At 51.9% G+C, this 11,753-nt stretch overlaps 5 protein-coding genes across 5 annotated transcripts; 2 read left to right on the top strand and 3 right to left on the bottom strand.

Moving 5' to 3' along the window:
- Positions 1–317: 317 nt before the first annotated feature.
- Positions 318–4,840, bottom strand: N7484_005542 (glycine--tRNA ligase; the record flags this gene model as incomplete). The annotated part of the gene is made up of 4 exons (XM_057115961.1): positions 318–2,255; positions 2,333–2,455; positions 2,707–3,081; positions 3,137–4,840. 4 exons carry the CDS (start codon positions 4,838–4,840, stop codon positions 318–320), a joined length of 4,140 nt encoding a protein of 1,379 aa, XP_056971844.1.
- A 287-nt stretch (positions 4,841–5,127) lies between these two features.
- N7484_005541 (rRNA-binding ribosome biosynthesis protein RPF1) lies at positions 5,128–6,420 on the top strand (the record flags this gene model as incomplete). The annotated part of the gene is made up of 1 exon (XM_057115960.1): positions 5,128–6,420. One exon carries the CDS (start codon positions 5,128–5,130, stop codon positions 6,418–6,420), a length of 1,293 nt encoding a protein of 430 aa, XP_056971843.1.
- Positions 6,421–6,729: 309 nt separating this feature from the next.
- Positions 6,730–7,924, bottom strand: N7484_005540 (class I SAM-dependent methyltransferase; the record flags this gene model as incomplete). The annotated part of the gene is made up of 2 exons (XM_057115959.1): positions 6,730–7,738; positions 7,791–7,924. 2 exons carry the CDS (start codon positions 7,922–7,924, stop codon positions 6,730–6,732), a joined length of 1,143 nt encoding a protein of 380 aa, XP_056971842.1.
- Positions 7,925–9,350: 1,426 nt separating this feature from the next.
- Positions 9,351–10,202, top strand: N7484_005539 (aminoacyl-tRNA hydrolase; the record flags this gene model as incomplete). The annotated part of the gene is made up of 1 exon (XM_057115958.1): positions 9,351–10,202. The coding sequence occupies one exon, from the start codon at positions 9,351–9,353 to the stop codon at positions 10,200–10,202; it is 852 nt and encodes a 283-aa protein (XP_056971841.1).
- A 287-nt stretch (positions 10,203–10,489) lies between these two features.
- Positions 10,490–11,638, bottom strand: N7484_005538 (amphiphysin-like protein RVS161; the record flags this gene model as incomplete). The annotated part of the gene is made up of 6 exons (XM_057115957.1): positions 10,490–10,943; positions 10,993–11,140; positions 11,205–11,278; positions 11,329–11,374; positions 11,469–11,519; positions 11,626–11,638. 6 exons carry the CDS (start codon positions 11,636–11,638, stop codon positions 10,490–10,492), a joined length of 786 nt encoding a protein of 261 aa, XP_056971840.1.
- Positions 11,639–11,753: the final 115 nt, after the last annotated feature.

Raw genomic sequence — 11,753 nt, 5'->3', positions numbered from 1 at the left:
ACTCCAAAAATGCGCCCTTTTTGGTGATATTGAGACTGGAAAGCCGGCGAACGTTCATCAACCCAGGATCTTGACGCGAGAAGATGTAAGTCAAATTGGTAAACACATTTTTCTACTGAAACGATGGACTTCATCTTTCATGTTATGTCGTCTTTCATTCAAACCGGCTGTATAAGTAAAGAAAAATCGTACAAATAATACATCAATAGGCTGCTTAGGGCAATATATGCCCTAAGCAGAAATCTAAGAGACACCAAATACCAAGAGAAGAAAACTCCTTGAAGTATTCCCAGACAATCAACTCGTTAAGCTCCCAATTAAGGCAGTCCGTTAGCTACAAACTGCCTCAACTGACCACAGGCCTCGCTGAACAACACACCCTTCAACACACTCTCACCCTCACTAGCGGTCCAGCGTCCAGCATCAGTGAGTCGCCGTTTCCACGCGGCCTGATCCGAGCCACTCATATCCTCGTAGGAACGCAAGCGCTCGGCTTCAGTGAGCTGGTGGTGGTGTGCAGACGAGTATGTCTCGATAAGGACACTCTTTTCGGCATTTCCGTGGTCGGTACAGCGCACAATCACAGATAGAGACTGTGGAGCCTGAGTCTCCAGATCAGCTGGAGCAGCGCCTGCTTTGTGGATGCGGTCGAGGATATCCTTCAGACTTTCCAATACGTCTTCATCAACAGTGACATCTGCGTTGGGGTTTGGAAGAAAGTGGGTTTTGTCACTCTGGCTACGGGATGGAGAAAGGATGTAGTCCAAATAGGACCCTTTGCCTTGCTCTGGAGCAATGTACTCGGAGGCCCAGGATTCGCGGATCCCATCGGATAGCCACTGGGTGGCGCCGAAGTAGGGAGGGGTTGCGCCACGGATTTCCATGTAGACGAGCATTGCGAAGATGATTGCGCAGAATGATAGGATGCAAACAATGATGTAGGTGAGGAGTTCCCAGGTTTCGGAGGGGCCGGGAAGAGATAAAGTGTAGCGGGGATGGCGCGAGGAAGGTGGAAATGGAGATAGTGGGAAGGTGTGGACGACAACTGTGTTGCCCATGCTGACAGATGCGAGCTTGACTCTTTGCGGGGGCACATCTGGAGTAATGGGGTGGGAGGGAGCGATGAAGGTTGAGAAGCATAGTTTTGTCATGGAGAAAGGATGTACATCGCGAAGGGTTGTGTACGGCTTCAGGTTTTCGTAGCCACGGTTGGGACCATATTCAACCGTCCACAAGTTGATAGAGTTATCACTGCCACTCGCGGCAATGATTGTCTGTTGTTGTCCAACCGGGTTGGTGCCAAGTGCACAAACATCGAGGCCGAGGCCAATCTTCACAGTTCGAGGAAGCTTGCGGCGACGGATCACCTTCGCTTGCGCATCTTTGGTCTTTGGCAGCTTGAGGAGAACCAGCTCACTTCCGCTGCGATTCGGGGCATTCTGTAAAAGGAGAATGGCAGTGGGAGAGAGGAAGCGCACGGCACGGAACTTGGGGCGTGCAGTAGGAGCGCCACTGCTCGGCAGAGGGATAGTATAAACGCATCGAACATCTGGGGCGGCATTGGAACGAGTGGAAGACGAGATCTCACCAACCATGACATCTATTCCGTTGGTATATGCTACACGGAACTGGCCACGAGCATCGGCCGTCTGATCGGGATCAAACTCGAGACTGGCAAAGTCGACATCCTCTGCTTCCTCGTTGGCGCCGAGGCGGATACGACCAATCACATCTGACTGTGTAGGAGAGCCTGTCGCGCTGAAGAAGACAACTTCACCTGATTTTGCAAGTCCAGTTGTAATCGCACCGACTCTGGAGTCGCTGCTAATCTTGTCGCCATCAGTCTTGGGTTTCCTCCAGGGTGACAGCCTCAACACGCGTTGATAGCAATCGCCCGCATCAGCTCCGCTCTTAAAGCGGAACAGAGATGTCCGAGATAGTGATTCCGTTTTCCCAGGAATCACTTCCTCCTTGGGCTGCTCTTTATTCTCGGTCTCGTCCCCCTCCTCCCCCACCTCGATCGATGTAGAGCGAATTTTCTGCGGCGCGTGGAATCGAAATGAGCGCATGTGCTGGTTATTATTCTTCTTCTGTTCCGCAACCGAGCTGTTAATTCCAGCGAGAACAACCAGCGAATGTTCATCATCGTCAGCCTGTGGCGCGACAGCCAACGACGTCACCGAGTCCTCGTCGCGCGACAAACTCAGCTCAACAGCCTCCGTGATCTCATCCCGACGCGAGGTATCTAGCAGTGACTGGAATAAATCAGTTAGAATTTTGTCAAAACAAAATCTCACCGAGTAGCTGTGCAACTCACGATCTTGTTACCAACTCCGCTGCGGCCTTCGCCGCCTCCGCCGCCCACGAGTAGACGACCGTTGTTACGTGGGTCGAATTCGACGGAGAAGAGCGGGCAGGAGAGTGTGATTTTGGCAGAGTGGACTGTGGGCGCCATCTTCAGTTTTTGGTGTGGTCTGTTCTCTTGACGAAGGAAGAGGACAGATCTGGGATGATCGGAGGTTTCGATTCCCCGGATTCTTGGCGCGGATGGCCACATTGGGTGATGCCGGAAGCTTAAGCTCAGACTATTGTTTACTAGATATACTAAGAACTAAATGTACCAGCTTGAGTGGAAAATGACCCTGAACGGTGTATGAACAGAAGGCAAATGGTGTATATTTTTTAGACGTCTCTACTCTACTCCACTTCCTGGCCAGTGAACTCGGGCAGCCGCTTGGCCACATCAGCCCAGGTCTCGTCACCATCGGTGAGGGACTTGAGGGCAGCCAGGATCTCGTCTTCGCTAGCACGGACCTGCTTGGTGGAGTCACGGTCACGCAGAGTGAAGGTGTTGTCCTTGACGGACTGGAAGTCGACAGTGATGCCGAAGGGAGTACCAAGTTCGTCGTTGCGAGCGTAACGCTTACCGATGGAAGCGGATGAGTCGTCCACGCGGTTGGAGACACCAAGACGGCGCAACTTGGAAGTAAGACGCTGGGTCAGGGGCTTGAAGGCAGGGTTGGTGGAAAGGGGAACCAGCAACACCTTGGTAGGAGCAATAGCGGGGGGGAAGGACAGAACCTAGAAGGAGTCAGTATATGATGAGAAAAAAAATAAACAATAGGATGAAACATACACCACGAGCTTCATCACCCTCACGGGACCAGTAAACATGCTCGATCATGCTGTACATAATACGGCCGATACCAAAGGACGGCTCAATGACGTTGGGAGTGTACTCGCGGACATTGTCAACGCGGGTGCGCTTCTCAATAGTAATAAGGTCCTTCTCCAGCTCGACCTTGCCAGATCCAACACCAGCAACATCAATCTCAATCTTGCCGTCCTTCTCCAGGTCAAGGGACAGCTTCTCACGAAGTTCCTGGGACAGAGCATCAATAGCCGACTCGACGGCCTTGGCGTCCTTCTTGAAGCGTGGACCAAACTTCTTCTTCTCAAGGTCGATCTGGTACTCCTCGATGCGCAAAGGCTCAGCGCGGGTGGCACGAACCACAAGCGGGGCACCGGTCTTGTTCTTGTGCACGGTCAAATCGTAAGCACTGCGGTCAGCACAGCCAACACACTCAATCCAGCCGTAGCTAGTCTGGAGCTCAGCATCCCAGCAGTCGGCGGCGTAGTGGGCCATCTCGTTGGCCATGTGCTGACGGAAACGCAGCTTGTTGAAGTCAATACCCAGCTTGAGCAGGAAGAGCTGAATACGACCAAGGAAATAACCGAGGGTCTCGTTGTCCACCAGACCAGTCTCCACGGCGTGGCCGATGGTCATCTTGGTGGTCTTGGTGCTGCCAGACAGCTGCACGTTACGGTCAAGCAGGGACATCTCAAGGTCCTTGACCTCGACGAAGCGGGGGTGCTTCTTGCCACCCTCAGGGTCGACGTAGTGCTCAATCTCAGCCATAAGGAACTCACGCACACGCAAAAGACCGGCACGGGGAGAGATCTCGTTACGGAAGGACTTGCCAATGGAGGCAGAGGCGAAGGGCATGGACTGCTGGTTGAACTCAAGCAGCTTGGCGAAGTTCAGGAACTGACCCTGGGCAGTCTCGGGACGCAGGTAGCCGGGCATGTTGCTGCTGGGACCGATAGAGGTCTGGAACATGAGGTTGAAGGCAACGGGGGGCAGCACAGGGCCATCGGTGGTGGGGTTGCGGATATCGTACTTGGTGATGATCTTCTCAAGCTCGGGGCCATCAAAGTTATCAATCTGTGCCAGACACTCCTCGTACTCCTTGACGAGAGCATCGTCCAACTGAACAGCCTTCTTATCACCCTTGTTCTTTCTCTTCTTCTTGGCCTCCTTCTCCTCGTCGACCTCAACCTTCTGGCCACGAGCCTCCTTGTCGCCCTTGAGGCGGGCCTCGAGGACCTCCTCCACAAGGTGGTCCGCACGGAAAATCTCGCCAGTCTTGGGGTCCTTGCACATCCAGTCGGCGAACTTGTCCACGTGCCCGCTAGTCTTGAGAATTTCGTGGGGGGTGAGCATAGTGGTGTCGACCTCCAGCATATCCTCCTCCAGAACGAAGTGCTTGCGCCACAGGTCAGTCATGTTGGCGACCAGGGCGGTTCCAGGTGGGCCATAGTCGTAGAGACCCGACACACCACCGTAGATCTCGAAGGAGGGGGTGTAGAACATGCGACGGCGGAGCATTGAGTCCAGGATGCTGCGGTCGACATCCTGGCCGGTCTTGGTGGCGACGGTAGCCATCTTGGGGTTTCGTTTGGAAGACTTTGGGGGCGCGGTCTTTGATGTGAAAGTCCTGAGGAGGGACGGAGGGGAAAAAGCAGAGCGGGGGAAAAGTCGCGGCAGCAATTGAGTCATCCAATCAAGCCAGGCGCACCCTTGCCTGACTCAAACAACAAAACAATCAAAGTACAAGAATCGAACAGATGATAAGGATCAAAATGACAGGGCGCTTTCGTTTTTGACTTTTTACTTCTTTATTCAGCCCGATTTACTCCAATTGAAAAGGGATCAACAACTTTCGTGGCCGGAGCGCCTATATCCGGGGAAAAGATTTTCCGTGATAATCTATTTTCTCTGCAAAAAAAAAAAAACGTTATCGGACGGTCAAGCTCAACCACCCTGCAAATCTACAACTCAGCAAAATGGGCATGAAAGGCCGGGGTAGACCCCCTCCCAATGCGGGACTCGAAGAGTCGAAGCCTGCCAACAAGATGCGCCGTCAAATGATGCACATCAAGCGCAAGAGAGAGAAGGACTCAACGCGCCGAGCCGAGCGATATGCTTTCAAAAAGGAAGAATCTAAGAACCCCAAATTGAAGGAGGAACGTTTGAAGCGCAATGTCCCATTGACTCTCGACCGTAAGCGAGTCTGGGATGAGGCCGACAACGACGCTGAGGAGAGTGGACTGGGTCTCAGTGTCGACGTCGAACGCATCAAGCGCGCCAAAAAGGAAGAAGAGGATGAACTGAACCGACCCTTGGAGGAAGGCGAGGATGATAGCGACGCACTCGAGTCCGACAACGAATCAGTCGACAGTATGATTGCCAGCGACAGTGAAGACGAGGACGAGGATGAGGACAATGAAAAGGAGGACGCCAGCCGCGGGCGAAGCAAGTCGACACTGCCCACTGCCACCGAGCGTGCTACCAGCCCAACGGAGACAACAAAAAGCACAAACTTGAACCTTGCGCCCGAAGCGCTCGCTGCCAAATTCCCCACTCTCTTCTCGTCAGAGCCTCCTCCTACGCCTAAAGTCCTCATCACAACCTCCCTCAACTCGACTCTCCACAAGGAAGCCGAAACTCTTACCGACTTCTTCCCTAACAGTGTTTACATTCGTCGCACCGCGCACCGCTACTCCCACAAGTTCTCTATCCGCGAGATCTCCAAATTCGCCGCAAACCGGAACTTCACCACCGTGCTCGTGCTGAACGAGGACCAGAAGAAGCCTAGCGGTATGACAATGGTGCACCTGCCTGAAGGTCCTACCTTCCATTTCTCCATCAGCAACTGGATCGAGGGCAAGCGATTGCCAGGTCACGGTAAAGCCACCGAACACTGGCCCGAGCTGATTCTAAACAACTTCCGTACTCCGCTTGGTCTCCTGACCGCGCACGTGTTCCGGACTCTGTTTCCCTCACGTCCTGAATTCCAGGGTAGACAGGTCGTGACTTTGCACAACCAGCGTGATTACATTTTCGTCCGCCGTCACCGTTATGTCTTCCGTGAGAAGCGTGAAACAGAGAAGGCCGTCGTTGGGGCCGATGGCAAGGAGATTGCAGGTGTGGAGGGAATCCGTACCGGTCTGCAGGAACTTGGCCCACGTTTCACACTGAAGCTGCGTCGTGTGGATAAGGGTATCCAGCGAGCCAGTGGACAAGAGTGGGAGTGGAAGGGTGGAATGGAGAAGGTCCGCACGAAGTTCCAGCTGTGATTATCCATTTGCTTTGTTTTGCATGGGGTTCGGGGAGTATTTAAAATGGGCTTGGGCATCTTATATACTTGAATTGAATGAACATAATGTCATCAACTACTAGTTATCATCATTCATTCAGCTCCACGGTACAAGTAGTGATCTTAATAAACCTCAGTATCAAATGATGCAATGCTAAACTTTTCGCTTTAACTGGAACCAGACAACGAGGTCAACACCTGGTTGCATGCAATACACCCAAACACCAAACCCTGATACAACTCCATGTACCCGTAATCACACAACGCAAATCCAGTCTCCATGAATGTGTTATAAATCACCTCTCCCCTCTTTAAAACCCCTAACCTTAGCCATGGCCCTAGCGAAAATCTCATCCCTCCGCTGCTCAAAAGAAATTGGTTTTCTCGCCGTGACAATCCTCACTCTAGCAGTGATCTTCTCAGCAGCAAGAGCCTCCTCTTGAACCTTCTCACAAAGCTCCTTCGCAGCCTCAAGCGTATACCCCGCAAATCTGGTAAGCGGACGAAGCGCATGCGCCTCCAAGCCTTCGAGGAGTGCAATCAGGGCCATTTTCCCCAGTGTCTTGCCATGAACATCTTCCGGCCATAACCCAATCGGAAATGTTTCTTCGATGACAGTCACATTGTCGAATCCAGCTGCTAATAGTGCTTCTTTGCGGAGGTGATGAAGGTCCCGGGGACATCCTGAGATTTCGCCTGAGGCACGGAGGGCCGAGGCGTAAGTCCGTAAATTCGGCGTGTTACTACCTCCACCACTCTCATTCTCATCAATTGAGTTCGTCGTAACTGTGACAGTATCCCCCGCAGGATCTGTATCTGCAACCTCGATATATCCGCCCGGTTTCAGATGTGCAAAAGCTTGTTGGTAGATACTATGCCAGTCGCTGAAGGCACCGGAAAGACCACGGATATGGATCAGATCGAAGGGTTCATGGTAGGTCCACTGGGACTGGGCGTCCGCAAGTTGAAAGTCGACGTTCGGAAGCGAGACGTGGCCGATTCCAGAGTCGAAGATGCCTAGGTCGGAGGCGACGATGGTGGCATTTGGGTATTCGGCGCTCATTTCGATAGCCCAGTCGCCTGGGCCGGTGCCGATGTCTAGGATGCGAGGCGAGTCGTTGGTGAATGTTATCAGGGTTAGACGGCCCTCTAGGAGAATGAGGTAAATTTGATGAACGATGTTGAGGCGGCTTAGTTCTGTTTCGTCGTTGGGCATGAAGTAGTTTTCGTCGCAGTATCGGCGGCCGTTTTCCTCCACGTGGGGAAGGTTCTGGGATGAGCAGGATCGGGTTGATTTTCTATATGAATTAGCATTGGAGGGCCTTTCTCGTTATACTCATGGTCACTTACATGGATTCCTCTCCATCTGAGTCCGAGTCCGAGTCCGTCTCTGGGTCTGAGCTGCCCACTTCAATCTCTAGGGATTCTTCCCGAATATAGGAAGGGCCGGGGTCCTCCTCTGGCTGAATGGGCATGTCATCCATAACATGGCGGGATGATCCACCGGAAAATATTGCAGAGTATATGCACTCTTCAATTCAGCTGACTATCCCAAGGGAGGAAGTATACGACCCGAAAGAGGCTCAGGAAAGAGTTATCGCGAAGCCGGTCCTCACTAGGTATAATGCAGCCCACACAGTTCACAGCTCAATTGTCAAGCGAAAGAGGGGCGCAACAGCCGCCTAACATGAACACCAGAAACTTTTGACGGAATATAGTGGGGACGGACCAGCCCGATACGTCACTGCATAGCCCGTACAAAAAAAGAAAAGATGAAAAGTGATAGAGAATATAACCCGACGGACTGGAACCGCCATGAGAAGGGAGAACAGGTTAAAAGGCAAAATTGACCTAGACTCGGGCACACAAGAGCACGGGAAAGGTAAGTGATTGGAGTCAGCCGAAAGCCGGGAAATTAGAATTGGTCCTTGCCCCATAATAAAAAGTCAAAATTAGGACATTGGCATTGACGGTTTGCATGTACAGAGTTGGACAGCTAAAGTGGAGACCTTGAACCAGTGAGGTGAGGTGATATACGGGGTACTAGGTACAACGTACAGGAGTTTATGAACAGTAGAAATGACATGTTTGTCGACAGCCCGAGAGCCTGAAAGCTCACAATTTGATGTTGAAGAGTCCGGTTATACATGTGTATAGTACAGGTGGATCCATGTCCACGGTGTACACAATGGTACCACACCTCCGACCCGACACAGCGGTACTATACGACGATGACAGCTCTTCGGTCTTTGCAGGAACTGTCGAGGGAAACTAGAGTCCCTGGGGTATGCATCTATGTACTTAAGGAGTATAGGATCCCCTGTACTCCATAGCGATTATTTTCTTCATTGGTCCCAAGGACATGGGTCATGTTTGCATGAGCACATGCATTGATGAGTAGCCTTAGTATACACCGCTATACTTCCTCTGTACCGCTCATGCCGAATTCATTTGGGATATTCATTAATTTAATTTCGCTTCAAAGCCCCTGAATTGAAGAGCCAGGCATTACTAAGTAGCACAGACAATTTTTGGTCCGCGGACCCGAGTACCACCAGCGCTAGCAGTAAACAACAACAGTAGGTCGACATACGTGTGCTTACTCTACCGTGTACTTAAGCACTTTAAACCTTTGTGACATTGAAAACATTCATCTATAGCCCCACAGATCATATAAAGAACCACGCCCTCGGGATACAATCCCCAAACCCAGAAACCCAACAACCCGGATTCCATTTTTCAAAAACTTATTCCCCACCATAAACCCGACAGTCTGGTTCACGTATTCCGCCAAGCTTACCTAATCAGGTAAGGACCAGCGGCACCTCCGAGGCCAGTCACGAGACGATCTCCCGTCCCTGATCCAGACGGGCGGGTTCCATACCAAAAAAAAAAAATCAAATCAAACACATGCATCCTCCACCCGATATTCCCGTCCAATCGAATTCAGACCTGGCTTTGGACCCGGTCACGATTAATAAACATAAACAACGGACAGAAGCAATGATGCCAGCTGTTGCAGCTGCAGGACCGCCCCGCCGCCTTCTCTTCATAGCCTCAATAGGCAACCAAGGCCCTTACCGCCGAACAAGACACAGCGCAGGCCATATCCTGCTTGACGAACTCCTCCCCCGACTCCGTGCGCGATGGACCACACCTAGCGATGCGCAAACAACGCCCATCGGCGCATACTACTCAACATGGTATAGCCCGTCCTTCATGAACGAGTCAGGCCCAAAACTGGTCCGGCAGATGGTCAAGTCATTTGGACGGCAGGAGGAGATTCTTGCGCAGGGCCCTACCTTGTCGCCTTGGTTAGCTGGGTTGGTACCCTCTGGATCTGGGTCTGAGTCTGGGTCTGGACAGCCGCAATATCCAGCTACACTAGTTATTCTGCACGACGAGCTCGAGGCGCCGTTGGGCAAAGTGCGGGTTAAGCGGGGTGGGCCTGAGGCTTTCAGCTTACGGGGTCATCGGGGGCTGATTAGTGTTTGTGAGAGTCTAAGAGGGAAGGGGTTATATCCTGCGCCGAGTCAAGGTCAGAGTAAACGAGGGAAGGATGCATCCACGTCGCGGGATTTGTCTATTTTGCGAGTTGGTGTTGGGATTGGGAGACCGGAGAGTCGGGCCAAGAATGCTGTTGCCGAATATGTTTTGACGGAGATGGATGCGAAGGAGTTGGCAGCTGTACAGAGGGCTGTTGATCCTGTTGTGGAGGTTCTGGAGGAAGAGTTGTATAGGGTTGAGGTACAGAAGTCGTGATGACCTTTGTGATCTGTGATTTATGATGGATTTGTATTATATTGGTTGGATTTGATTTGGATCGAGCGTTGATACCCTTGAGCGATGCACCTGAATTGAACTCCTTGTGTCTCCGGAACAAAAAAGAAAGAGAATGGAAATGACCGATATAGCTCGGTCGATCATGTACATGACAAGGCTGGAGAAACAGAAACACCAAGAAAAAGAATTTGAACAAAGGTCACGTAGTCTTAGCGAGTGACCGTCCGAGCCTCACGAAACCACAATTATGCTAAATGTATCCCATCCTAAACAGTACCAGCAATGCTTAAATCCCGGATCTCTTGTAGCACCTCCTCAACCCGATTATCAAGATCACCACGGGCATACTGGTCTCTGGTCTCCGCATCAAGGTACTGCTGCACCTGCGCCATACGCGAGTAAGCCTCGGCACAGAAGCGCAGCTGGATCTTCACCAGAGCCTCGAAACTAGGATCCAGGTAAGGGACACGGAGGTCGATCAGTTGGGGCAGCTCGTTGAAAAGCTGCTCGTTCAGCTGCTCGTAAGCCTGCTTAGCAATTTCGGTCTCGCGCTCAGTGCGCGGCAACTTGGTAGCATCCTTGTCGGGCTTCTCAACCAGCTTCTTGACCTTGGCGCGCATAGAGTCGTAATCGATAAGCTTGTGATTGCGCTTCTTGATGCATTCGTTGACGTCGGGGAAATAGGCGCAGAAGCGGGAAATGGGGTCGAGGACGGTGGTCCTACAATTGGGTTAGCCTTGAGAAACGATACTCTTCATGCAGATCGTACCGGTATGGTCCATCCAGAGCCTTGATAGTCTCGGCATCCAAGTCCTCCACGGCTTGCTTATAGCTTCGGCTCACGCCATCCTTGGTTCCGGCATCGCCGTAGAAGGCATCGATTGTCTCCGCGATGCGCATCTGTGACGCAGTCATAGCTGCAGATCGTCATACTAGTCAGCCTTTGTTTTCGCTCGCATTAGAGTAGTACTCAGCACCCACCTCGCAACGAGTCTAAATATCCCTTTGCCTCCTTCTGCAGCCGATTCGCGGCCGCCTCCATGGTCCGGTAGCGTCTATATGACTCGTCAGATTCTACGTCCAACCCAAGAGCATATCTCCATACCGTTCTTCAATCTCATAGTCGCGGTCATTTGTTCTCTCCACATGACCTGATCATTGGAGCCTCGAATTAGTATCGCAAGTCGCAGTGGTGGTCGTCGCGATCGGGCAGCGACGCTGCGGGGTAGCATTCCGCGGACTAACCAGTCTTCATCATAACCTGCGTGGTGGCGCGGTTGACATTCTTTTTAAACCCTGAATAATAATGAATAAACTTTAGTATGGTTCTCACGGGGCGACCAAGCGTCTCTCAAACGGGAGCCTCAAGGCCGATGGGGGTTCGTGGTGTCGGAGCGCGTACCTGCCCAAGACATGATGGCAGTATCGGACTATCGTGAATGAAAGGGGGATATTCAAATTGATGACAAAAAGGGGTGTTAATATGATGACCGCACCAAAGTATCCAGCTCTGAGAGAAGAGTACTGCTG

The sequence above is a fragment of the Penicillium longicatenatum genome (assembly GCF_028827895.1).
Source record: "Penicillium longicatenatum strain IBT 33135 chromosome Unknown contig_3_segment0_segment0, whole genome shotgun sequence".
NCBI lineage: Eukaryota > Fungi > Ascomycota > Eurotiomycetes > Eurotiales > Aspergillaceae > Penicillium > Penicillium longicatenatum.
This window is presented reverse-complemented; position numbering and strand designations above follow the sequence as displayed.